Source organism: Nerophis lumbriciformis, linkage group LG03 (genome assembly GCF_033978685.3).
Source record: "Nerophis lumbriciformis linkage group LG03, RoL_Nlum_v2.1, whole genome shotgun sequence".
Lineage (NCBI taxonomy): Eukaryota > Metazoa > Chordata > Actinopteri > Syngnathiformes > Syngnathidae > Nerophis > Nerophis lumbriciformis.
Window position 1 is genome coordinate 67,055,894 of NC_084550.2, and position 27,798 is coordinate 67,083,691.

General features: G+C 40.1%; 1 protein-coding gene across 2 annotated transcripts; it reads right to left on the reverse strand.

Annotated features, from left to right (window-relative positions):
- Window positions 1–1,414: 1,414 nt before the first annotated feature.
- crsp7 (cofactor required for Sp1 transcriptional activation, subunit 7) lies at window positions 1,415–23,430 on the reverse strand. Of its 2 annotated transcripts, none has more exons than XM_061941542.1 (3): window positions 23,029–23,430; window positions 20,658–20,732; window positions 1,415–3,592 (listed from the first exon to the last, which is right to left on the reverse strand). In XM_061941542.1, the coding sequence occupies exons 1-3, from the start codon at window positions 23,098–23,100 to the stop codon at window positions 1,958–1,960; spliced, it is 1,782 nt and encodes a 593-aa protein (XP_061797526.1). In that variant the 5' UTR covers window positions 23,101–23,430; the 3' UTR covers window positions 1,415–1,957. The 2 variants fall into 2 exon arrangements, with proteins under 2 accessions (XP_061797526.1, XP_061797534.1); XM_061941550.1 differs by lacking the exon at window positions 23,029–23,430 and adding an exon at window positions 22,553–22,871.
- Window positions 23,431–27,798: the final 4,368 nt, after the last annotated feature.

Here is a 27,798-nt window from a genome sequence, read left to right on the forward strand (position 1 = left end):
AAATACGTGGAAACGACTTCTTACATAAATCTCTACCTTTTATTTTGTTATGCTATGTGTTTCAAAGTTTTGGAACCATTGACGCTAACAAAAGGTCTTCCAATGTTGAATAAACCCTCGGAATTTATTCATATGATATACATGGAACTATTTCTTAGCATAACAAAATAAAAGGTACCGAGTTATGTATGTGTTTCAAAGTTTTGGAACCATTAACGCGAGCAAAAGTTCTTCCGATGTTGAATAAACCTTCGGAATTTATTAATATAAATTACATGGATACTACTTCTTACATAACTCTGTACCTTTTGTTTTGTTATGCTATGTGTTTCAAAGTTCTGGAACCATTAACGCTAGCAAAAGGTCTTCCAATGTTGAATAAACCCTCGGAATTTATTCATATGAAATACGTGGATACTACTTCTTACATAACTCTCTACCTTTTGTTTTGTTATGCTGTGTTTCAAAGTTTTGGAACCATTCACGCTAGCAAAAGTTCTTCCGATGTTGAATAAACCCTCGGAATTTATTATGAATTACGTGGATACTACTTCTTAGCATAACAAAATACAAGGTACCGAGTTATGTGCGTGTTTCAAAGTTTTGGAACCATTAACGCTAGCAAAAGTTCTTCCGATGTTGAATAAACCCTCTCAATTTATTAATATGAAATACGTGAACACTACTTTTTAGCGTGACAAAATAAAAAGGTACCGAGTTATGTACGTGTTTCAAATTTAACGCTAGCAAAAGGTCTTCCGATGTTGAATATACCCTCGGAATTTATTATGAATTACGTGGATACTACTTCTTAGCATAACAAAATACAAGGTACCGAGTTATGTGCGTGTTTCAAAGTTTTGGAACCATTAACGCTAGCAAAAGTTCTTCCGATGTTGAATAAACCCTCTCAATTTATTAATATGAAATACGTGGAAACTACTTCTTACATAACTCTCTACCTTTTATTTTGTTATGCTATGTGTTTCAAACATTTTGGAACCATTAACACTAACAAAAGGTCTTCCGATGTTGAATAAACCCTCGGAATTTATTCATATGATATACATGGAACTATTTTAGCATAACAAAATAAAAGGTACCGAGTTATGTATGTGTTTCAAAGTTTTGGAACCATTAACGCGAGCAAAAGTTCTTCCGATGTTGAATAAACCCTCGGAATTTAAACGTTAATCCAGTTTTTTCGGTGAGCGAGGGCAATAAGGCAGAAGGACTGGAATGTTGAGACGGCATGAAGCGGCCTATCTAGAGACGCCAAACAAAAGAACAATCATGAGCTTGAAGATCAGACGGACAACACTGACGCAACACAGGAAACGCAGATGTTTCTGAGCGCCAGGTGATGGAAGTACAGCAGGTGTACTGGTCCAAATAAATAGCCGTGTACATGACAAAAAAGAAAGAAAGTATAATTTAGTTTTATAATTCACATAAAGCTTCTCATAACCGCCAGTTATGCTCCTCACACCGGAGACGTGTTCATCTTCAAACGTGCCGGCCTGGCACAGGACCAGACAGCCCACCCTCATTGTCACCCTACATTGTAGAAACCAAAAAGGTACAAAAAAAACCTGGAGGGCAGTATTTTCCCGGTCGGGCGGAAATATGGTGCCATGTTTTTCTGCGGGCGGGGATAATTCTGCCCTCCTTCCTTTGTCTTCTGAGCGAGTAGCAGCCTTCTGCAACTTGGGCCTGATCCTTCCATGTGGCTTTCAGCTTGGAAAAAAAAAAAAAAAAAAGGAAAGCAGCCCTTGATATCACAAACACAAATATTATTTTTAATTTGTCATCTTTTTTTTATACCAAAATCTCTCAATCACAGAAAGAAGAGGAGGCACGGGAGGGGCAGGAGAGTTTAGCAGGCCTGGCTTCTGCCCAACTCACAGTGGACAAACAAAATCACAAATGATCTCGTCAGGAGTGGAAAAAGGACCCCTTAGTCTAGGCAAACGTACGGCAGGATGTTCAGTTTGCTTTCGTCCCCATGAGGGTCCAACGATATGCACTCTGTCCAGTCATACCAGGTGCCCTTGGTGTCCAAACACCCATTGACCCCAGGCCAATGCTGGCTTTGTACCCTGTCCAGGTCCTCCGCGCTTACGTCCCGAGTCACGCCCGCTAAATCTCCCGCCGGGCTGTCCGCCTGCAAAACGTGCATTTTCCTGGGCTCTTTTACGCCCTGGTCGTCCCGCTTCAGGTACTCGGACATGAAAAAGTGTGCGCTCGGGGCCTGGACACCGGACGACGTAAGCACGTTGCTCTGAAGGTTCAAGTAGGACTGGATGATTTCGTTTCTGGACAGCTCTTTCCAGTTTGTTTGGTGGAAAGGGTTGGGGCCCGGGCCTGGGGCTGGGGCCTGTGGTACAGTGCTTTCAGTTCTCTGCCTGGACTCAACGGCGGGCTCGGGAGTGGGGGGTTCCTCGGTTTGAGAAGGTTCTTTATGGACTATGGGTTTGATCTGACCCGTTACCGGGTCAAACGTTAGCCTACGTTCTTTTAACCGCACTGGCTTAGTTGTGTCTTCTACTTTCTGTCCATCTAAATTGACAGAATAGTCCCTAGAGCGGTACTTCTTCCTTTTATACTCCGAGGCTGAAGTCAGCAAGCCGTCCGTGCCGTCGGGGACAGTCACAGCTCCTTCGGACTTTGGCCGGTGTAGTTCTGAGTTGTGTTGGGGGCGCGAGGGTGAGTGGGAGACTGAGGGGGATTCCAGTGACATGGATAAGTCTTGTGAGGAGCAATGAGAAGGGACTTCTGGCGAGGTGGCCCAGTGCGTTGAAGACCTATAAGAAGAGTGGGCTGGGGAGGACACGGGCTGGGACAAAGGCAAGGGATCCCTGGGCGAAGGGCTGGGGACAGATGTTAACTTTTGTGCATACGCCGCAGAGCGCTTGGTCGTGGCATCTTTTGTGCTCCTTGGACTGGTAGAAAGACCACGGGGGCTTCTGGCTTGGTAATGCCCCCCTCCACCACTATCATCCATCCTTGCCTTCTGCTGCATGACAGCAACCTTGATTAAAGATGAAGTGCTAGGTAGTTTGGCCACTCCCGGGGAGCTGGGCCGAGGCTTGACAGCATTTACCGGAATTCTGTTGATTTTATCATTGTCAAGGTGCTCGAGCCGGGATCGGTCCGGGGAGGGAACCAGGTCCTGCTCGAGCAGTGTGTCAGGGCTGCCCGCGATCCCGTTCGTGGGGGGCGGTGAAACAGAATTGTCATACGAAGACAGCTTGGAAATTTTCTCCGGTAAGTGCACCCCACTGTCTCTGTGCTCCGCTCGGCGCTTGCGGCTGCTTGATTTTTCAGCCTTCGGCGAATAAGTGTTGTGAACATCATTCCTGACTTTCACTTCGGGGACCCCCTTCGCTGGTAACGAGATGTCGGGTGGCGAGGCGTCCGTTCTGCAGGGATGAGAGCTGCCATTGGTGGAGCCGGGAGCACTCGCAGACACCGCAGGCCCGGGTTCGATCAGCTTTTGCCAGTTTCGCAAGAGCTTCTTGGCGCGCTTGGCCAGGTCTTCGTCCTTGGTCTTCTTTCGTACATCGTTGATCAGCTTTCCAAGTCGGGTTTCCTGGTGCAAACGTGTGAGTGTTAGGAAGACATCAACCGACAACAAGACACTTTTCCACAATACAGCTCAGCTCTACTTGGCTTTAAAAGGGAACTGCACTTTTTCTTTTAGAATTTTGCCTATCGTTCACAATCATTATGAAAGACATGACGGTTATATTCAAAAAGAAAATTAATTCTAAATAATACACGTTAATACAACTGGAGGTTCTCCATTCCGCCCATAAAATCCAATAAATAACCATCCAAAAAGCGCCAACAATACTCCATTTACATTTGGTGACTTGAATATTAACAAGTATTAGTGATAGTTATTATAAACGCTAACGCAGACCAACTATTTATAGCAACGCCGTGATCATTCCCTGTGTGTCTATGTTTACATTATCGCATACTTGCCAACCTTGAGACCTCCGATTTCGGGAGGTGGGGGCGTGGCTAAGAGGGGAGGAGTATATTTACAGCTAGAATTCACCAAGTCAAGCATTTCATATATATATATATAAGAAATACTTGACTTTCAGTTAATTCTAGATATATATATATATATATATATATATATATATATATATACATATATAATATATAATATATAAATAAATAAAAGAAATACTTGAATTTCAGTGTTCATTTATTTACACATATACACACACATAACACTCATCTACTCATTGTTGAGTTAAGGGTTGAATTGTCCATCCTTGTTCTATTCTCTGTCACTATTTTTCCAACCATGCTGAACACCCTTTCGCAGGTACCCAGAAAGGTTTCGAGTACAAAACGGAATCTCTGAAGACAGTATAAAAATCTGTGTTAAAGGTGTACAAATACGGTTTGTATAATAAGCATGTTATTGTTTACAAATGAGGGTTAAGAGTTCATTACTAAAAAAAAAAAAAAAAGAACGTGGCTTAAGTACAGTTTTTCAATTGAGCTGCTGCATTTTTTTGGTTGGGTTGTTTATTTATTTTGAGCAACTTCTACATTTCTAAAAGGGGAGGAATGTAATAGAGTGATCTATGTTTGTCTGTTGCCATTTCCTGGTGAATGTTTGCTATAGCGCACTGGGGCTACTTTTTGGTTGGCCAACGATTTACGTGGTGTTGCGCACCTGACGTCAAGTGTGTGAGTCTGTTCTGAAGTCTACAGTAAAGAGACGTACTTCATCACCTCGCCTGGTTATTGCCTCCAACTCAATATATTACAACAACATTGCTGTTTACGGCAGACGAACTGCTTTACGGTAGAATAAAACATGACTGCTGTTGTTGTGTGTTGTTGCCGCTCTGGGAGGACGTTAATGAAACTGCCTAACAATAAATCCACATAAGAAACCAAGAACTCGCCCTCCATCATTCTACAGTTATAACGTGTTTGGGCAGGCACGCTGTTTATATTGTGGGAAAGCGGATGTGAATACAGGCTGTTGACACGTCACTCAGGTCCGCATGGAGCTGGAGGGGTCGTGGCTTCCAGCTCCGCCTGTATTTCGGGAGATTTTCGGGAGAAAATTTGTCCCGGGAGGTTTTCGGGAGAGGCGCTGAGTTTCGGGAGTCTCCCGGAAAATCCGGGAGGGTTGGCAAGTATGCATTATCGAGTGGTCTGCTGCTTCCTCGCTTTCCTGCTCCTTGGAAGTTTATTGTAGCTCATAAACCATGCATCTCACCTGGACAGTAGATGGCTGAAGATATAAAATTCAACAAGTTGGGATGCTATGACAGCCATTTAGGACCCGAAATTGGCCAGAATGAGACGAAAAGACGCTAGGTTCCCCCCGCCATCTCTACCCCGTTTCTTCGCGAGGGTTATGAGGGTTGTGTGATGACTGTATTATGCTGATAGTATATATTTGTACCATTAATTGATTAACATGGACTTAAACAAGTTGAAAAACGTATTCGGGTGTTACCATTTAGTGGTCAATTGTACGGAATATGTACTGTACTGTGCAATCTACTAATAAAAGTTTCAATCAATCAATCAATGAGAGATTTTTAATCTAAACGGGAATATATGAAAATCCCAGCAGTCGGCATCTTGACAGCAGACCTTGTACAGTAAGTGTTTGTTGGCTCTCATGAAGTCCGCAGTGAGTAGTAATTTGTCATTAAGAAAAAAAGGCAAACGTGATGCGTTTTTTAAATGAATGCACCGCGTTAAGTAAATATTACATGTTATTATAAATGTTACTACATTACATACAGTCAAGAAAATAGGTATTTGAACACCCTGCTATTTTGCAAGTTCTCCCACTTCGAAATCATGGAGGGGTCTGAAATTTTCACGGTAGGTGCATGTCCACTGTATGAGAGATAACCTAAAAAGAAAAATTCAGAAATCACAATCTATGATTTTTTAACAATTTATTCGTGTGATACAGCTGAAAATAAGTATTTGAACACCTGTCTATCAGCTAGAATTCTGACCCTCAAAGACCTGTTAGTCCGCCTTTAAAAGTCCTCCTCCACTCCACTGTATAATCCTAAATCAGATGCACCTGTGTGAGGTCGTTACCTGCATAAAGACACCTGTCCACCCCATACAATCAGTAAGACCCAAACATTCAGCATGGCTAAGACCAAAGAGCTGTCCAAAGACACCAGAGACAAAATTGTACAACTCCACAAGGATGGAAAGGGCTACGGAGAAATTGCCAAGCAACTTGGTGAAAAAAGGTCCACTGTTGGAGCAATCATTAGAAAATGGAAGAAGCTAAACATGACGGTCAATCTCAATCGGAGTGGAGCCCCATGCAAGATATCACCTCGTGGGATCTCAATGATGCTAAGAAAGGTGAGGAATCAGCCCAGGACTACACGGCAGGACTTGGTCAATGACCTGAAAAGAGCTGGGACCACTGTTTCCATGGTCACTGTTGGTAATACACTAAGACGTCATGCTTTGAAATCATGCATGGCACGGAAGGTTCCCCTGCTTAAACCAGCACGTTAAGGCCCGTCTTAAGTTTGCCAATGACCATTTGGATGATCCAGAGGAGTCATGGGAGAAAGTTTTGTGGACAGATGAGACCAAAATTGACCTTTTTGGTCATAATTCCACTATGCGTGTTTGGAGGAAGAAGAATTATGCGTACCATCCCAAGAACACCATCCCTACTGTGAAGCATGGGGGTGGTAGCATCATGCTTTGGGGGTGTTTTTCTGCTCATGGGACAGGACGACTGTACTGTATTAAGGAGAGGATGACTGCAGCCATGTATTGTGAGAATTTGGCCAAAAACCTCCTTCCCTCAGTCAGATCATTGAAGATGAGTCGTGGCTGGATCTTCCAACATGACAATGACCCAAAGCACACAGCCAGGAAAACCAAGAAGTGGCTTCGTAAGAACCATATCAAGGTTCTGGAGTGGCCTAGCCAGTCTCCAGACCTAAATCCAATTGAAAATCTTTGGAGGGAGCTGAAAGTCTGTGTTACTCAGTGACAGCCCAGAAACCTGACTGATCTAGAGAAGATCTGTGTGGAGGAGTGGGCCAAAATCCCTCTTGCAGTCTGTGCAAACCTGGTGAAGAACTACAGGAAACGTTTGACCTCTGTAATTGCAAACAAAGGCTACTCTACCAAATATTAATGTTGGTGTTCAAATACTTATTTTCAGCTTTACCACACAAATAAATTCTTTAAAAAATCATAGATTGTGATTTCCGGATTTTTCTTTTTAGGTTATCTCTCATATAGGGGACATGCACCTACCATGAAAATTTCAGACCCCTCCATGATTTCTAAGTGGGAGAACTTGCAAAATAGCAGGGTGTTCAAATACTTATTTTCTTGACTGTATATACTTACATGATGTATATAAAACCCTAATGGAGGTGTTTGTATATTTTTAGGGGCTCTATAGGCAGAACTGAACGGCTTCCGTAGGCTCCATTGTTAGTGGACCTTTGATTGAATGTATTTAATATTTAGTCATGTCTTTCATAATTATGGTGAATGATAGGCAAAATTCCTTTAAAAGGCAGTTCCCCTTTAAAAGGGGTCATATTATGACTTTTTTTCTACATGTATAACATGTACTTGTGGTCTACACAACATGTAATTGTGTTTTTATGTCAAAATGTTTGTATAGATGTTTTACAGACCGTTTTCAAGAAACTTTCTGGCCATCTTTTCTGGGCGCTCATATATTTACGTGCCTCTACCACATATAGATATGTCCGCAGACGTCACAGGTCAGACAACGTCACACAATAGGGAAAATTCCAAACGGCTCGTTTTGGAGGACGTATGAAGGAAGCCAAGGTTGTTTTATAAATATCTCCGCAATACCTCCAAGGTTTTCGAAACTTAGGGGGTTCCTAAATACACAATAGCAGGTATTATCCGGTAAGAACGGTTGGTTTTGCGTAATAGGTCCCCTTTATGGAACTACAAAAAAATGCGGTGCTTTGAAGTCACCAGTTGGTATAAGAAACAAAAAATAATTTGAGAACAATTATCCTGCTTTTACTTTTTGACATATTTTATTCAAGAGGAGACAGGGTAGCCACTACAGGGTTTCTGTTACCGCCACACCTTGAAAATATATATCTTTTTTACTTTAAAACTAATTAAAGACATGCACCTGGTGATAGGTTGAATGGCAACACTAAATTGGCCCTAGGTGTGAATGTGAGTGTGAATGTTGTCTGTCTATTTGTGTTGGCCCTGCGATGAGGTGGCGACTTGTCCAGGGTGTACCCTGTCTTCCGTCCGATTGTAGCTGAGATAGGCTCCAGCCCCGCCCACGACCCCGAAAGGGATAAGGTGTAGAAAATGGATGGATGGACAAACTAAAGTAATATAACATATTGTAGCACCCCGAAGAAATTACACAGCATCCGACGCTATTTTTAACTTTTATTACCAATCTTATGATTACAAATGGGACAATTCCAACAGGTTTTACATCCCGTCTCCGTGAGTCCGTGCTTCCCCGCCAACAACACTTCCTCATTCTGCGCCAATCACCTTTCAGACAGGGCCGGTGTGTTTGCAGACACGGGAAAAACTGACATTAAATCCAAACCACACGTATATTAAACATTACTGCCAGCTGATATATATATATATATATATATATATATATATAACCTATTATTTGTGCACTATTGACAAGTGATGTACCGAAAACACCACCACCGAAAAAAGACTTTGATTACCAAAAACAGTGCTACCGAACCCGGATGTACACACCATTGTCTGGAGCCTTGTCAGCATGTCTGTGATGTGGACGTAACCAGATATACCCGTAGACTGCGATCTCCAAAATGTGCAAATATTAAGAGGACAGTGGCGGCTTTTAAAAAGAGAAAGTCCGACGTCATGCTTGCTGCAGCTTAAAGGGAACGTGAGCTGGGTTTAGACACTCGTGAGACAGGTTAGTTTTACGCTACTGGTGATGTGTTATTGCAATAGTAGAGTCTCTAAAGACGAATACGTTCTATAATAACACCGGGAGAAGATGATAGATTGGTTGCTAATTGTTTTTAATACAAAAAAAAAAAAAATTAAGTCTGTAAACACTTGAAAAGGTTCTCAATAAAAGTACATTGTACAAAAAGCAAAAAAATTGAAATTGCAAAACAATTGAATAAAATGTTAAGACTAATTATTAATAACAGATTTCTTTTAAATGTATAACATTGTTTAGCCTTTTAAAAGAAACATATAGTAAATTATGCAAATTACTCGATGACGTCATTGTGACCACGCCCCCCACCACCACAGGTATTTTGTCAGTTTAGGGCAGGGGTCGGCAACCCAAAATGTTGAAAGAGCCATATTGGACCAAAAATACAAATACAAATCTGTCTGGAGCCGCAAAAAAATTAAAAGCCATATTACATGCAGATAGTGTGTCATGAGATATAAATTGAATTAAGAGGACTTAAAGGAAACTAAATGAGCTCAAATATAGCTACAAACGAGGCATAATGATGCAATATGTACATATAGCTAGCCTAAATAGCATGTTAGCATCAATTAGCTTGCAGTCATGCAGTGACCAAATATGTCTGATTAGCACTCCACACAAGTCAATAACATCAACAAAACTCACCTTTGTGCATTCATGCACAACGTTAAAAGTTTGGTGGACAAAATGAGACAGAAAAAGAAGTGGCATAAAACACGTCCTAGAAAGTCGGAGAAAGTTATACATGTAAACCAGGGGTCGGCAACCGGCGGCTCTAGAGCCGCATGCGGCTCTTTAGCGCCGCCCTAGTGGCTCCCTGGAGCTTTTTCAAAGATGTATGAAAAATGGAAAAAGATGAGGGGAAAAATATATTTTTTGTTTTAATATGGTTTCTGTAGGAGGACAAACATGACACAAACCTCCCTAATTGTTACAAAGCACACTGTTTATATTAAACATGCTTCACTGATTCGGGTATTTGGCGAGCGCTGTTTTGTCCTACTAATTTTGGCGGTCCTTGAACTCACCGTAGTTTGTTTACATGTATAACTTTCTCCGACTTTCTAGGACGTGTTTTATGCCACTTCTTTTTCTGTCTCATTTTGTCCACCAAACTTTTAACGTTGTGCATGAATGCACAAAGGTGAGTTTTGTTGATGTTATTGACTTGTGGGGAGTGCTAATCAGACATATTTGGTCACTGCATGACTGTAAGCTAATCGATGCTAACATGCTATTTAGGCTAGCTATATGTACATATTGCATCATTATGCCTCATTTGTAGGTATATTTGAGCTCATTTAGTTTCCTTTAAGTCCTCTTAATTCAATTTATATCTCATGACACACTATCTGTATGTAATATGGCTTTTAATTTTTTTGCGGCTCCAGACAGATTTGTTTTTGTATTTTTGGTCCAATATGGCTCTTTCAACATTTTGGGTTGCCGACCCCTGATGTAAACAAACTAGGGTGAGTTCAAGGACCGCCAAAATTAGTAGGACAAAACAGCGCTCGCCAAATACTCGAATCAGTGAAGCATGTTTAATATAAACAGTGGGATTTATAACAATTAGGGAGGTTTGTGTCATGTTTGTCCTCCTACAGAAACCATATTAAAACAAAAAAAATTTTTTTTCCCCCTCATCTTTTTCCATTTTTCATACATCTTTGAAAAAGCTCCAGGGAGCCACGAGGGCGGCGCTAAAGAGCCGCTAGAGCCGCGGGTTGCCGACCCCTGGTTTAGGGTAAACCCTGCATTACCAATAGTACGGCAGTGTCTACGCTTAAAGCACACCCTTTATTTATTAAACATTAAATAGCCTTATTTAATTTAGACGACAGCACACAATCCAAGTCTCTACATATTCTCCCATGCTTTCGGTATCGGAATGGCGATTGCATTAAACAGCATGTATGTACAGCAATGTACTTAATACTAGTGCCACGACTTTTAACCTAATGGATCATTCTGATAGATCGCTTGCATATAACGCCTCGTCCGGTTGCTGTGGTCTCTGCCTTAAGAACTTGGTGGGCAAACAGCGTAGTCTCGGCAAGAAGTCAAGTGCAAGCAGAGCGAATACATGCCAGGTTCTCACCTGTGTAAATTGTTCAAATGGGGATTTTGGAAAATGTTACTACAGAGAATCTAAGATTGTCCATCATAAAGTTGTTAAAACAACATCAAAAGAAGGGAACAGTCAATCTTGTCGAGTGGAACGGAGTCTGAACACGCAGAGTCTGTATGAACTTAAAAATAAACTGCAATAGCCAGTTCCTTTATTTACCTTTCTTATTCCACATATACTTGAATATGAGAAGACGTCTCTAGGAAACATCAAAAATAACTTGAAGGGGGAATTGCCAACTTCCTGTTGATTTTTGCCCTAAAATGTACAATTATGAAATCTACTAGGTCTAAGTCAGACCTACATAGAGGTTTTTGTTTCATGTCTCTCCGACCTTCCTAGTGGGAGTTACAGGCAGTTTAGTTGGTTTTTTTCCTAGGGGGCGCTAGAGCGCAATTTTGAGTTTTGGGTTTTTTTTTTTTATTAAAAGGCAATTTTCGCAGGTCCTGATGTGTGGGTCAAATATGGTGAGTTTTGAAGCATGTTATTAAGTGGGTCAAATTAGTGCTCAAAGAGGCGGCGGAAGAATAATAATAATAATAAACCCGATTGCAGCACAGAAAGTTTCTCAAACAAATCCAATGATTGAACAAACCTTTCAGAAGGTGATCGCTGCAGACACGAGCGTGGTCCGACTGTACTCCACAAGATGAAAGCGACATGTTTTGACAGCCATTTCTCTCGACGCGCTTTTGTCATTGTCCTGACTTTGTTCCCTTTATGAACTACTTCTAGCATTTATGAACTACTTCTAGCAGGATTTTTTTTTAAAGGTTCTTACCTAATTCTCGGTTTGAACGCATGGAACCACACTTTCAGCTGGGACTCTTCACTTAGTAACGTGTCTTCCACTTGATTTATCGCCTAGGCTCAAGCTTGTTTGCCCTCCACGTGCATTGCACTGACGTCATATGCAAACCAGCAAGAGTACCAAGTAGGGATTAGTGTTGTTAGTCCTTATACCAATATTTTGGTACCGGTACCAAAATGTGTTTCGATACTTTTCGCTACTTTTCTAAATAAAGGGGACCACAAAAAAATTGCATTATTGGCTTTATTTTATCAAAAAATCTTAAGGTACATTATACATATGTTTCTTGTTGCAAGTTTGTCATAAATACATTTGTGAACATACTGGACAACTTGTCTTTTAGTTGTAAGTAAACAAACAAAGGCTCCTAATTAGTCTGCAGTAACATATTGTGTCATTTATCATTCTATTATTTTGTCTACATTATTAAGGACAAGTGGTAAAAAATGAATTTTTAATCTACATGTTCATTTACTGTTAATATCTGCTTACTTTCTATCTTAACATGTTCTATCTACGCTTCTGTTAAAATGTAATAATCACTTATTCTTTTGTTGTTTGGATACTTTACATCAGTTTTGGATGATACCACAAATTTGGGTATCAATCCGATACCAGGTAGTTACAGGATCATACATTGGTCATATTCAAAGTCCTCATGTGTCCAGGGACGTATTTCCTGAGTTTATAAGCATAATATACATTTTTTTTTAAATAAAAAAATTAGGGATGTCCGATAATGGCTTTTTGCCGATATCCGATATTCCGATATTGTCCAACTCTTTAATTACCGATACCGATATCAACCGATACGGATATCAACCGATATATACAGTCGTGGAATTAACACATTATTATACCTAATTTGGACAACCAGGTATGGTGAAGATAAGGTACTTTAAAAAAAAATTAATAAAATAAAATAAGAAATAAATTAAAAACATTTTTTTGAATAAAAAAGAAAGTAAAACAAATATAAAAACAGTTACATTGAAACAAGTAATTAATGAAAATTACTAAAATGAACTGTTAAAGGTTAGTACTATTAGTGGACCAGCAGCACGCACAATCATGTGTGCTTACGGACTGTATCCCTTGCAGACTGTATTGATATATATTGATATATAATGTAGGAACCAAAATATTACCGGTAATAACAGAAAGAAACAACCCTTTTGTGTGAATGAGTGTAAATGGTGGAGGGAGTTTTTTTGGGGTTGGTGCACTAATTGTAAGTGTATCTTGTGTTTTTTTTATGTTGATTTAATAAAAAATAAAAAATAAAAAAACAAAAACAAAAAAAACGATACAGATAATTAAAAAAAACGATACCGATAATGTCTGATATGACATTTTAACGCATTTATCGGCCGATATCGGACATCTCTAGAAAAAATATTTTGTGATGCTAAAAAATATGTAGATACGCTCCTGTACTCGGTATCATTACAGTGGATGCCAGGTGTAGATCCACCCATGGCGTTTGTTTACATTGTGACGCCGGTGAGCTACAGTTTGTAGTGAATCATGTTTAGCTATTCCTCGTCCTGCAGTGATAATGATAATTGTAAGAAACTTACTTTTTTGGTCGCCATGGAGGCGAGGATTAGTGTTATAGAAAAAGCTACAACACTGCAGACTGCGGATGGACTTTAGCCGCTAGCTAGCTAGCCATGTCTTAAAGCCCCTTTTCCTGAGGGTGTTTTAGTGTTATAGCTTCACGTTTATCTTTACTTTTTAAGCCAAAATGTGTCCATTCTCCCTTTTCTGTCTACATACTGTGTCTGCTTGTAAGTACTCCGTGATTGTGCGTTGCCGAACATGCTCGTAAAACCAGCAAAGACACAACGTGACGACGACGGGGGGCTGGGGGACCGGTACTTTTTAGAGGCGGTATAGTACTGAATATGATTCATTAGTATCGCAGTACTATACTTGTACCGGTATACTGTACAACCCTAGTAGGGATGTAATAATATCAAGATCTCGCGGTACGCTATTGTCACGGTATTAAGGCCACATTACGATATTGTTGTGGTATCGTCCCAAAAAAAAGCTGTGGTAAAAATACCATAGTGTGTAAAATAAAGAGGCAGGAATGTTTAGGATAATCACACTTACTGTACTTGAACACAACCATAATGCTCAAATGTTCTCATCATATTTATTACTACACTGACACTTATTTTTTAAGCACAAAGAATAGTTCTGGAACATCCACCAAAACCTTACAGTTGAGTGTTTTTAAAGTGACAATGCAACGACCAGTAATGTAAAACAATGTTCGGTTTAGCGTCTTTTAAGTTTTATTTCCTAAGAAGCAGTGCACATTTTTATGTTTTTGAAAAATGCTGATTGTCAGAAAAGTTAACTGACAATTGTACTTTTAATCCAGGGTGATGGCTTATCAAGTAGCTGCTCATATCAGTCGTATTTCCCGCGGTGCGCCTTGGCTTGGTGTCAGCTTGGAAACGCACGAGACGAAGACAGCACGCTTTGCTTTGCAGTGCGCAGACTATTACCTCCGCCAAGAAGGTTATGTTTTCGACCAAGGTTTGTTTGTTAAAACAACTCAAAAAGATATAGACTGATTTTGATTAAATGTCAGAAAAAAACTTTTCCACACATCTAATGTGAACACACTTCTCCCTTTTACAGTGTTCCACACCCCCACCTTGCCGGACCTGGACCGAGCCAACGCAAAAATGCGAGATAAAAATATTATATATTTGTGGCCAAATCCTCATCATATTTCATGCACCGTGAAATCGTTATTATGCTCATAAACAGGGGCGTCCAAACGTTTTCCGCTGAGGTCCTGACACTGAAAAATAAAAGCACAAAAGGGGCCATTTTGATATTTGTCATTTTCAAAATCAATACTATTTATTTATTTTTATTTTTTTAACTCTTTGGGCTCCCAGCCATTAAAAATTTTGAAAAAATAAGACATATAAATATTTATATATTTTATTTTATATATATATGTGGCCAAATCCTCATCATATTTCATGCACCGTGAAATCGTTATTATGCTTATAAGCAGGGGCGTCCAAACATTTTCCGCTGAGGGCCGCGCACTGAAAAATAAAAGCATAAAGGGGCCATTTTGATATTTTTCATTTTCAAAATCAACACAATGTATATAATTTTTTAAACTCTTAGGGCCCCCAGTCATTAAAAAATGTAAAAATATATAAATATGTTTTTTTTTAATTCAACGCTTACATCTCAGGTCCATCTGTATAAAGTATGTTTTGTTCATGTTCTGATTAAATGTCAGAAAAAAGCTATTCCACACACTATTGAACACACTTCTCCCTTTTACAGTGTTCCACACAACCACCTTGCCGGACCCGGACCGAGCCAACGCAAAAATGCGAGATAAAAATATTATATTTATGTGGCCAAATCCTCATATTTCATGCACCATGAAATCGTTATTATGCTCATAAACAGGGGTGTCCAAACGTTTTCCGCCGAGGGCCTGACACTGAAAAATAAAAGCATAAAAGGGGCCATTTTGATATTTGTCATTTTCAAAATCAATGCTATTTTTTTAATTTTTTTTAACTGTTAGGGCTCCCAGCCATTAAAAATTTTGAAAAAATAAGGCATATATAAATATTTAATTTTATATATATGTGGCCAAATCCTCATCATATTTCATGCACCGTGAAATTGTTATTATACTTATAAGCAGGGGCGTCCAAACGTTTTCCGCTGAGGGCCGCACACTGAAAAATAAAAGCATAAAGGGGCCATTTTGATATTTTTCATTTTCAAAATCAACACAATGTATATAATTTTTTTTAACTCTTAGGGCCCCGAGTCATTAAAAAATAAAAAAATATATAAATATCCATCCATCCATTTTCTACCGCTTAGTCCCTTCGGGGTCGCTGGAGTCTATCTCAGCTACAATCGGGCGAAAGGCGGGGTACACCCTGGACAAGTCGCCAAAAAAAATGTTGTTTTTTTTATTCAACGCTTTCATCTCAGGTCCATCTGTATAAAGTATTTTTTGTTCATGTTTTGATTAAATGTCAGAAAAAAACTATTCCACACATCTAACACTTCTCCCTTGTACAGTGTTCCACACCCCCACCTTGCTGGACCCCGACCGAGCCAATGCAAAAATGCGAGATAAAAATATTATATATATGTGGCCAAATCCTCATCATATTTCATGCACCGTGAAATTGTTTTTATGCTCATAAGCAGGGGCGTCCAAACGTTTTCCGCCGAGGGCCTGACACTGAAAAATAAAAGCATAAAAGGGGCCATTTTGATATTTGTCATTTTCAAAATCAATACTATTTTTTTAATTATTTTTTTTTAACTCTTAAGGCTCCCAGCCATTAAACATTTTGAAAAAATAAGGCATATATAAATATTTTATTTTATATATATGTGGCCAAATCCTCATCATATTTCATGCACCGTGAAATCGTTATTATGCCTATAAGCAGGGGCGTCCAAACGTTTTCCGCTGAGGGCCGCACACTGAAAAATAAAAGCATAAAGTGGCCATTTTGATATTTTTCATTTTCAAAATCAACAATGTATATAATTTTTTAAACTCTTAGGGCCCCCAGTCATTAAAAAATGTAAAAATATATAAATATATGTTGTTTTTTTTATTCAATGCTTACATCTCAGGTCCATCTGTATAAAGTATTTTTTGTTCATGTTTTGATTAAATGTCAGAAAAAAACTATTCCACACATCTAATGTGAACACACTTCTCCCTTTTACACACCCCCACCTTGCCGGACCCGAACTGAGCCAACGCAAAAACGCGAGATAAAAACTACACTCACCAAGTTTCCGTTTGATACCGTCACACGTCGCGGCATTATGGCGCGTTCAATTTGTCTTGGAAGTTGACGTCACAGCAGAGTTGCGTGCGTTCCAGTTACGAGGTCAAAAACCAAGAAGGCCACATCCACAAGGGCTATTTTTGGCCCTTGCCTTGTCTGAATGGGAAAAATTTAACTTTCTGCAACCTTCAAAGACAGTGGATGAATAGGAAATAGACACTGTTGCTAGCAATGTGAAACATATACATACCACTTGAAATAAACATAGTTTACACTACGGTAACGTTACCATATAAACATCTAACAATAAATCGTAAATGGCTGATTTTGTGCGATAAAAAATGATAAGAGGTGCAATTAACGGATATTATAGAAGCATATATCATTGTTTACATTAAGAGCAGCCATCTTTGAAGCCAACTCGGGGGGTTGGTGAAAATGCCTCGACTTTACGAGTCGGAAATCCAACCTCGAGGGGCGAATCCAGTTGAAATTCCGACTAGAAAGTCGCAAGTTGTGACTTCCCACTAGGACAGGGTGATATGGCCTTTTCTTAATATCTCAATCTTTTTAAGCCATGTCACGATACACCATATATATCTCCATATTTTGCCTTAGCCTTGAATGAACACTTGATGCATATAATCACAGCAGTATGATGATTCTATGTGTCTACATTAAAACATTCTTCTTCATACTGCATTAATATATGCTACTTTTAAACTTTCATGCAGAGAGGGAAAGTCAATTTAGCAAAAGTGTATTTATTAAACAGTTATTAACAGTGGCAAACATTCATGTCATTTCCAAAACAGAAAGTGCAAGATTGTCAGAGACATTTTAAAACAAGCTATTAGTGCACTTTTGTGCATGATGTCACTAAGATGACTTATCAAAACAACACTAAATTAAAGTGCACTTTTTGTACAGAACGCAACTACAATAGTTTAAAACAAATAAAGTGCACTTTTGTGCATGATGTCACACAAGATATTTCAATAAGTGTCAAATAAAAATGAGCTGTATAGTAGGAAATCAAATAGTGTATGTCCTTCACTATGTGGTAGGTTCCTGCGGACGTTATCTCCTGTTGACTATTTTTTTAATACAGTGTTGATGTGGAAATGGTTGCTTGGGCATTTTGTTGGTGTGGCACCGAAAGGAGATGTTGACATGCGGAGTTTCAAGCAGTCTTCATTCTCTAGCGGGTGACTTTTCAAACGATGCTACAAATTAGCAGTAGGTGCTACTTTTTGTAACAACGCTTTTGCCGCATACTTGACGTATTACGGTTGTCTGTTCGACATTTTCCCGCTTGAAGCCAAACCACCGCCAGACGATGGACCCCGTGCTGTTTTTCTTTGGAATTATTCTTCCTTCATTTGTTACCAGATTCGCACCTTCTTTCTCTCGTATTACCACTCCGCTAGCATCACAGCTAATGTTACCCATGCCGCTACCTCTCTGCTCCGTGAGGGCGTATGACGTGACAGTATGTGACGTATGTAAGAAGGTGCGCTTGTTTTATGTCTCTGTGAGAAGGAGAGACAAGAAAGAGTAAAAAAAAACCTGTAGTGTAATGCCCGCACCTAAAAGCAATGCGTAACAACGTATATTCGAATATCATGATATACCGTATTTTTCTGACTATAAGTCAGTTTTTTTTCATAGTTTGGTGCGACTTATACTCAGGAGCGACTTATGTGTGAAATTATTAACACATTAGCGTAAAATATCAAATAATATTATTTAGCTCATTCACGTAAGAGACTAGACGTATAAGATTTCATGGGATTTAGCGATTAGGAGTGACAGATTGTTTGGTAAACGTATAGCATGTTCTATATAATGATAAATGGGTTGTACTTGTATAGCGCTTTTCTACCTTCAAGGTACTCAAAGCGCCTTGACACTACTTCCACATTTACCCATTCACACACACATTCACACACTGATGGAGGGAGCTGCCATGCAAGGCGCTAACCAGCACCCATCAGGAGCAAGGGTGAAGTGTCTTGCTCAGGACACAACGGACATGACGAGGTTGGTACTAGGTGGGGATTGAACCAGGGACCCTCGGGTCGCGCACGGCCATTCTTCCACTGCGCCACGTTATAGTTATTTGAATGACTCTTACCATAATATGTTACGTTAACATACCAGTTGGTTATTTATGCCTCATATAACTTCCACTTATTCAGCCTGTTGTTCACTATTCTTTATTTATTTGAAATTGCCTTTCAAATGTCTATTCTTGGTGTTGGCTTTTATCAAATAAATTTCCCCCAAAAATGCGACTTATACTCCAGTGCGACTTACCGTATTTTCCGCACTATAAGGCGCACCTAAAAACCACAAATTTTCTCAAAAGCTGACAGTGCGCCTTATAACCCGGTGCGCTTTATATATGGATTAATATTAAGATTCATTTTCATAAAGTTTCGGTCTCGCAACTACGGTAAACAGCCGCCATCTTTTTTCCCCGTAGAAGAGGAAGTGGTAAGCACCCGCCCCCATAGAACAGGAAGCGCTTCTTCTTCTACTGTAAGCAACCACCCGCCCGCGTAGAAGAAGAAGAAGCGCGCGGATATTACCGTACGTTTCATTTCCTTTGTGTGTTTACATCTGTAAAGACCACAAAATGGCTCCTACTAAGCGACAGGGATCCGGTTCATGAAAAGACGCAATCTCTCCATCCGCACACGGACTACTACTATTTCACAGCAACTGCCTAAAGACTTTCAAGAAAAGCTGGCTACTTTCCGTGCATATTGTAAAAACAAGATAGCTGAAAAAAAGATCCGGCCAGAGAACATTATCAACATGGACGAGGTTCCACTGACTTTTGATATTCCTGTGAACCGCACTGTGGATACAACGGGAGCACGTACGGTGAATATTCGCACCACAGGGAATGAGAAGTCATCCTTCACTGTGGTTCTAGCTTGCCATGCTAATGGCCAGAAACTTCCACCCATGGTGATATTCAAAAGGAAGACCTTGCCAAAAGAGACCTTTCCAGCCGGCGTCATCATAAAAGCTAACTCGAAGGGATGGATGAAGAAAAGATGAGCGAGTGGTTAAGGTAAGTTTAAGTTTACGCGAAGAGGCCGGGTGGCTTTTTTCACGCAGCTCCGTCCATGTTGATATACGATTCCATGCGCGCCCACATCACGCTGGTTTTAATATATTATTAAAGTTTGACTGACCTATTTGACTGTTTTTTTGACATTCCTTTAGCGCAGTTAGATGCGGCTTACAACACGGGGGGCGGCTTATAGGTGGACAAAGTTTTGAAATATGCCGTTCATTGAAGGCGCGGCTTATAACCCAGGGCGCCTTATGGTGCGGAAAATACGGTAGTTATTTGCATGACTCTTACCATAATATGTTACGTTAACATACCAGTTGGTTATTTATGCCTCATATAACGTCCACTTATTCAGCCTGTTGTTCACTATTCTTTATTTATTTGAAATTGCCTTTCAAATGTATATTCTTGGTGTTGGCTTTTATCAAATAAATTTCCCAAAAAAATGCGACTTATACTCCAGTGCGACTTATATGTTTTTTTCCTTCTTTATTATGCATTTTCGGACGGTGCGACTTATACGGTAGTCATTTTCTATATCGCACAGAAACAAACCCGCGATATATCGAGTATATTCCATACAGTATATCGCCCAGCCCTACTTCACACTACAAAAGGGAACGCATCATTATTGTGAGGGTTTTGAAACCGCAATCCTGCAGTATCTACAATACCGTTACATCCCCATCCCTAGTACCCAGTTTTCTGTTGGGAAGGTGCTTTCAGGGCTGAACAATGGAAAGGAGTAAAATTCCAGATTTGTTTTAAAGTACACAAAGTGGAGTCAATCTCACCTCAAGTGCTTCTTTGGTGATAGGATACTTCTCCAGACAGGTAATCACCTCAAGTACAACCACCATATTGCATATCTGCAATGGAAACAAAGTGCATTAAGTCCCCCGTTCAAAAAGTCTACAGTAAAAAATTTTTTGGCAAATAATCATTAACTTAGAATTTAATGGCAGCAACACATTGCAAAAAAGTTGGCACAGGGGCATTTTTACCACTGTGTTACATGGCCTTTCCTTTTAACAACACTCAGTAAACGTTTGGGAACTGAAGACACATTTTTGGAGCTTTTCAGGTGGAATTCTTTCCCATTCTTGCTTGATGTACAGCTTAAGTTGTTCAACAGTCCGGGGGTCTCCGTTGTGGTATTTTAGGCTTCATAATGCGCCACACATTTTCAATGGGAGACAGGTCTGGACTACAGGCAGGCCAGTCTAGTACCCGCACTCTTTTACTATGAAGCCCCATGGCTTGGCATTGTCTTGCTGAAATAAGCAGGGGCGTCCATGAAAAATACATTGCTTGGATGGCAACATATGTAGCTCTAAAACCTGTATGTAGCTTTCAGCATTAATGGTGCCTTCACAGATGTGTAAGTTACCCATGCCTTGGGCACTAATACACCCCCATACCATCACAGATGCTGGCTTTTAAACTTTGCGCCTATAACGATCCGGATGGTTCTTTTCCTCTTTTGGTCCGGAGGACACGACGTCCACAGTTTCCAAAACCAATTTGAAATGTGGACTCGTCAGACCACAGAACACGTGTCCACTTTGTATCAGTCCATCTTAGATGAGCTCGGACCCAGTGAAGCTGGCGGCGTTTCTGGGTGTTGTTGATAAATGGCTTTCGCTTTGCATAGTAAGAGTTTAAACTTGTACTTACAGATGTAGCGACCAACTGTAGTTACTGACAGTGGTTTTCTGAAGTGTTCCTGAGCCCATGTGGTGATATCCTTAACACACTGATGTCGCTTTTTGATGCAGGAACCGCTTGAGGGATCGAAGGTTCGTAATATCATCGCTTATGTGCAGTGATTTCTCCAGATTCTCTGAACCTTTTGATGATATTATGGATCCCTAAATTCCTTGCAAGAGCTCGTTGAGAAATGTTGTTCTTAAACTGTTGGACAATTTGCTCACGCATTTGTTGACAAAGTACTGACCCTCGCCCCATCCTTGTTTGTGAATGACTGAGCATTTCATGGAAGCTGCTTTTATACCCAATCATGGCACCCACCTGTTCCCAATTAGCCTGTTCACCTGTAGGACGTTGCAAATAAGTGTTTGATGAGCATTCCTCAACTTTCTCAAGTCTTTTTTGCCACTTGTGCCAGCCTTTTTGAAACATGTTGCAGGACTCAAATTCCAAATGAGCTAATATTTGCAAAAAATAACGACGTCCAGTTTCCAAAAACAATTTGAAATGTGGACTCGTCAGACCACAGAACACTTTTCCACTTTGCATCAGTCCATCTTAGATGGGCTCGGACCCAGCGAAGCCGGCGGCGTTTCTGGGTGTTGTTGATAAATGTCTTTGCATAGTAGAGTTTTAACTTGCACTTATAGATGTGAATCTGTCATAAGTTATGAAGTGAATGTAACAGTCATTCGTTTCATATTAAGCTCAGGTATACACGTTTTCTGTGACGCTACAAAAAAAAAAGATGTGGTGAGCAAACTCACGACAACGTGAGAGTAACGGGGCAGGTTAGCAACAAGCTACCAGACCTTAGATTCCCAGTCAAGAGAGGGGTCGTTGGGAAAAGAAAAAAAAAAGTACACGGCAATGTGACAACTCTTCAAAACTTGGCACACAAAAAGACAAACGGCGGGTTGTACAAACTCAACCGTCATTCGTGGCACACGCCACGGAGCGAGTGTTTGTGGACACTTACCTGCGTGAACGTTAGCTCGCGATGCTAACGCTACCAAGTTGAGACGGAAGCCTGGCTGGAGTTCGCTACACTTCTTTAATGTGGAACTAGAACCGTATAAACGGCCAGGAGCCTCAACTTTGGCCTGCTTGATGGATATAGATGGCGTGTGCCGGTTTTTAAATCAAATAAGCGTGTTATTCTGAGGTGACATGCTACTTCCTTGCTAGCTAGCACGCTACATGCTAACAGGCTAACTGCATCCAAGCTTGCTCAATTAGCCCCCCAAGCTGTCAACTCCAGTGACCGGCGTCTCTCCTCCTTTTTTGGGGGGAGACATTCGCCATTGTCGGCGCCGACGACAACCGCGAGTCATAAAGACTTCAAACAAATGAAGGGTGAAGAGTTGATTGGGTGCACAGTGGACTTGCATGTAAACAGGCTAACGTTAGCTCCGTGGTGACTTTTTTTTTTTTTCCCTAGTAGCCCCGACTCACATTGCTCTGACTGTCGATGGCCTGCAGCAGCCGGTCCCTCATCTGCTGCGGGGTTGCCGGGACCGTTGTCATCGCCTGGATGGAGGGAGGAATCCTCCAAAATGGAAACCGAAAGACAATAGTGACTCAAAAGTGACTCGCCAGGCGTCCGCACGGCATGTCGCTTTTTTTTTTTGCCCCCCTCTCCTGCCGGCCAGTCAAGGTAGACAAGTGAGTTCCCCCCACTGAAAGAACGCGTGTTCTGCGTGAGCGTGAGCGTGGACCGCAGGGTTGCTGCCTGCTCGGCGCTCTGGCGACTCACTAGCAGCTGCTGGCTCGCTCCGCGGCCTCGCGGTGCATGCTGGGATGGCTGGTGTGCTCTCTGACGTCGGCGCGGAGCGGAGTAAACATCCCCGCAGTGAGTGCAGCCTCACTCCCGGTTGCCTCCTTTGTGCGTCCCTCCCCCGGGGAACACCTTTCTTTTCCTGCGCGCACACCAGTCATTATTGTTTATCAGTAGTTGTGTTTTTTTTTTGTCCTATGTGTGGCCAAATCCTCATCATATTATGCTGATAAGCAGGGGCGTCCAAACGTTTTCCGCTGAGGGCCGGACACTGGAAAATAAAAGCATAAAGGGGCCATTTTGATATTTTTAATTTTAAAATTCAAAACAATATATATACTTTTTTTTTTTTTTAACTCTTAGGGCTCCCAACCATTAATTAAAAAAAAAAAGGCATATATACATATATATATATATTTTTATATATATGTGGCCACATCATCATCATATTTCATGCACCGTGAAATCGTTATTATGCGCATAAGCAGGGGCGTCCAAACATTTTCCGGTGAAGGCCGGACACTGGAAAATAAAAGCATAAAGGGGCCATTTTGATATTTTTAATTTTCAAATTCAATACAATATATATACTTTATTTTTTTTTTAACTCTTAGGGCTCCCAACCATTAATTTAAAAAAAAAAAAGGCATATATACATATATATATATTTTATATATATGTGGCCACATCATCATCATATTTCATGCACCGTGAAATCGTTATTATGCGCATAAGCAGGGGCGTCCAAACGTTTTCCGGTGAGGGTCGGACACTGAAAAATAAAAGCATAAAGGAGCCATTTTTATATTTTTCATTTTCAAAATCAATACAATATATATACTTTTTTTTTTTAACTCTTAGGGCTCCCAGCCATTAAACACATAGAAAAAATAAGGCATATATAAATATATATATATATATATATATATATATATATATATATATATATATATATATATATATATATATATATATTTGTATATATGTGGCCAAATGCACCGTGAAATCAATATTATGCTTATAAGCAGGGGCGTCCAAACGTTTTCCGCTGAGGGCCGCACACTGGAAAATAAAAGCATAAAGGGGCCATTTTGATATTTTTCATTTTCAAGATCAATACAATATATAGATATTTAGATATTTTTTTAATTTTCAAACTCAATACAATATATATAATTTTTTTTTAACTCTTAGGGCTACCAGCCATTACAAAAATTTAAAAAATAAGGCATATATAAATATATATATATATATATTTTTATATATATGTGGCCAAATACACTGTGACATCAATATTATGCTTATAAGCAGGGGCGTCCAAACATTTTCCGCTGAGGGCCGGACACTGAAAAATAAAAACAGCAAACGTGTACGGCTGTCTCACCCATGCCGGATATGACTCTCTTGTAGGGAAACATCCGTCGAGAGACTTTGCAAGCTCATCTAAGTGCGTGGCAATTGTTTGCTTTAGTTCCATGGGTACAGAAATGTCTCCGATTCCAGACACGTCTCGTCGCTCACATGTGCTCCACTGAATGCTCAAGGAGTTTTTGCATTTGGAAAATCAGAGGGAACATTGTTTGGGTGTATCCGTAATACGCCGAGAGGTAGAAGTTTTTATTTACACGATGAGTCGGGTGTGTCTTGACCTCACCGCCGAACCCGAGGCTGACTCACCGAACCCCTAGGGTTCCATCGAACCCAGGTTAAAGGCCTACTGAAATTACTTTTTTTTTATTTAAACGGGGATAGCAGATCCATTCTATGTGTCATACTTGATCATTTCGCGATATTGCCATATTTTTGCTGAAAGGATTTAGTATAGAACAGGGGTCGGCAACCCGCGGCTCCGGAGCCGCATGCGGCTCTTTGATCACTCTGATGCGGCTCAGCAGCTTACTTGCTGAACTCATGAAAACATGTCATCAAAATTCTAAAATGTATCTTAATCAGGAAAAATTACTAATGATGTTCCATAAATTCTTTTTTTATTTTTTTCAAAAAGATTCAAATTAGCTAGTTTTTGTCTTCTTTTTGTCGGTTGAATTTTGAATTTTAAAGAGTCGAAATTGAAGATAAACTATGTTTCAAAATTTTATTTTTATTTTTTTCGTGTTTTCTCCTTTTTTAAACCGTTTGATTAAGTGTTTTTTTCATAATTTATTCTCTACAAAAAACCTTCCGTAAAAGGAAAAAAAAATGTACGACGGAATGACATACCCAAATACCCATTTTTATATATATATATATATATATATATATATATATATATATATATATATATATATATATATATATATATATATATATAAATTTATTTATTTAGCTATTCTTGTTTAAATCACACTTACGTGTAACTTACAAATGACAATATATTTATTTATTTAAGTGTGTATCAAACTGGTAGCCCTTCGCATTAATCAGTACCCAAGAAGTAGTTCTTGGTTTCAAAAAGGTTGGTGACCCCTGTACTAGGGCATAAAATCAGTGTCAGTTGAGTCAGTCCATAAGTTGCCTGTAGGGATTTTTAATGTCCAGCAGATGTCAGTATTTAGTGACACAGTATCGACACAGTATCAATACAGTTTTGCAATGTGTCGAAACGCTTCATGACGCCTCATCAACCCATCACTACTTACGGCTATAATAAGGGCGTGCCACGATGGTACAACATTTAGCGCCCTCCACAATCTGCATTAACAGAGTGCCAGCCCAACACTTGTTAAACAATATACATCTTTGGCTCGCGCACGTATGTGACAGCAAGGCATACTTGGTCAACAGCCACACAGGTTACACTGACGGTGGCCATATAAAACAACTTTAACACTCTTACTAATAATGCGCCACACTTTGAACCAAAACCAAACAAGAATGACAAACACATTTCGGGAGAATATATGCACCTTAACACAACATAAACACAACAGAACAAACACCCAGAATCCCATGCAGCCCTGACTCTTCCGGGCTACATTATACACCCCTGCTACCACCAAACCCCGCCCCCACCCCAACCCTGCTCCCCCACACATATTTCTACCTTTAAAGTCCTGCTTATTTCTAGATATACAAGTCTTAATTTAGGTAGTCTTATCAAGTAAAATGATCTGTACATGCAGCTAGTTCATTTCACTAGTTTTTAGAATTTTTTATCCAAAAAATGTAGTCTTTTTTATCTTTTTTTGCAGTGCTATTATTATTATTATTGTTATTATCATTAGTGCATCTACTGTGAGTTAAGCCTCTCATCAAAGGTCCTTGAACGCATGACAATTATGATCATGCTACTCTTTTTAATTGCATTTCAGATATTAAGTCCTGGATGGCAGATAACCTTTTACATCTTAACCAGGACGAGACTGAAGTCTTAGTCATCGGCTCTGAGAGAGAAACATATCAAAACTACTATCATTGTCTTTAACTCCATCACTACAAGTAAAAAATCTGGGTGTCGTTTTCAACTCTAACCTTAGTTTTGTACCACATATAAAAAAATATAACAAAAATTGTTTTTTATCATCTTAAGAATATAGCCAGAGTTCGCCCAATTCAATGTATCCCGGAAGAATTCGGGCTGCATGGGATTCTGGGTATTTGTCCTGTTGTGTTTATGTTGTGTTACGGTGCAGATGTTCTCCCGAAATGTGTTTGTCATTCTTGTTTGGTGTGGGTTCACAGTGTGGTGCATTATTAGTAAGAGTGTTAAAGTTTTTTCTTTTTATAACGCCACCGTCAGTGTGAACTGTGTGGTTGTTGAGCAAGTATGCCTTGCTGTCACCTATGTGAGCAAAGCGGAAGCCCCATACAACGTGTGGCTGATCAGGCATGCTGACTGCAGTGGGTGTTATGTGCTGTACCAACACGGCACGCATGACGCTGACAAGCGCCATTAAATAAAAACCCGCGTGCCGCACCAGCTTTCAAATTCTACATAAAGGTGTGGGCAGCGTGTCTGAGACCCCTGGTCACACATAGCACAAAGCAAAAAAAAAAAACTTCGTATGCAGTGTTATTTCATTTAAAAATTCCACACATTTTTACGGCTCCCATTGTTTTCTATAATTTGTGAAACTGGTCAAAATGGCTCTTTGACTGGTAAAGGTTGCCGACCCCTGGTATAGAACAACGACGATAAAGTTCGCAACTTTTGGTCGCTGATAAAAAAAAAAGCCTTGCCTGTACCGGAAGTAGCGTGACGTCACAAGTTGAAAGTCTCCTCACATTTCCCCATTGTTTACACCAGCAGCGAGAGCGATTGGCACCGAGAAAGCGACGATTACCCCATTAATTTGGGCAAGGATGAAAGATTTGTGGATAAGGAACTTGAGAGTGAAGTATTAGAGTGGACGTATCTTTTTTCGCTCTGACCGTAACTTAGGTACAAGGGCTCATTGGATTCCACACTCTCTCCTTTTTCTATTGTGGATCACGGATTTGTATTTGAA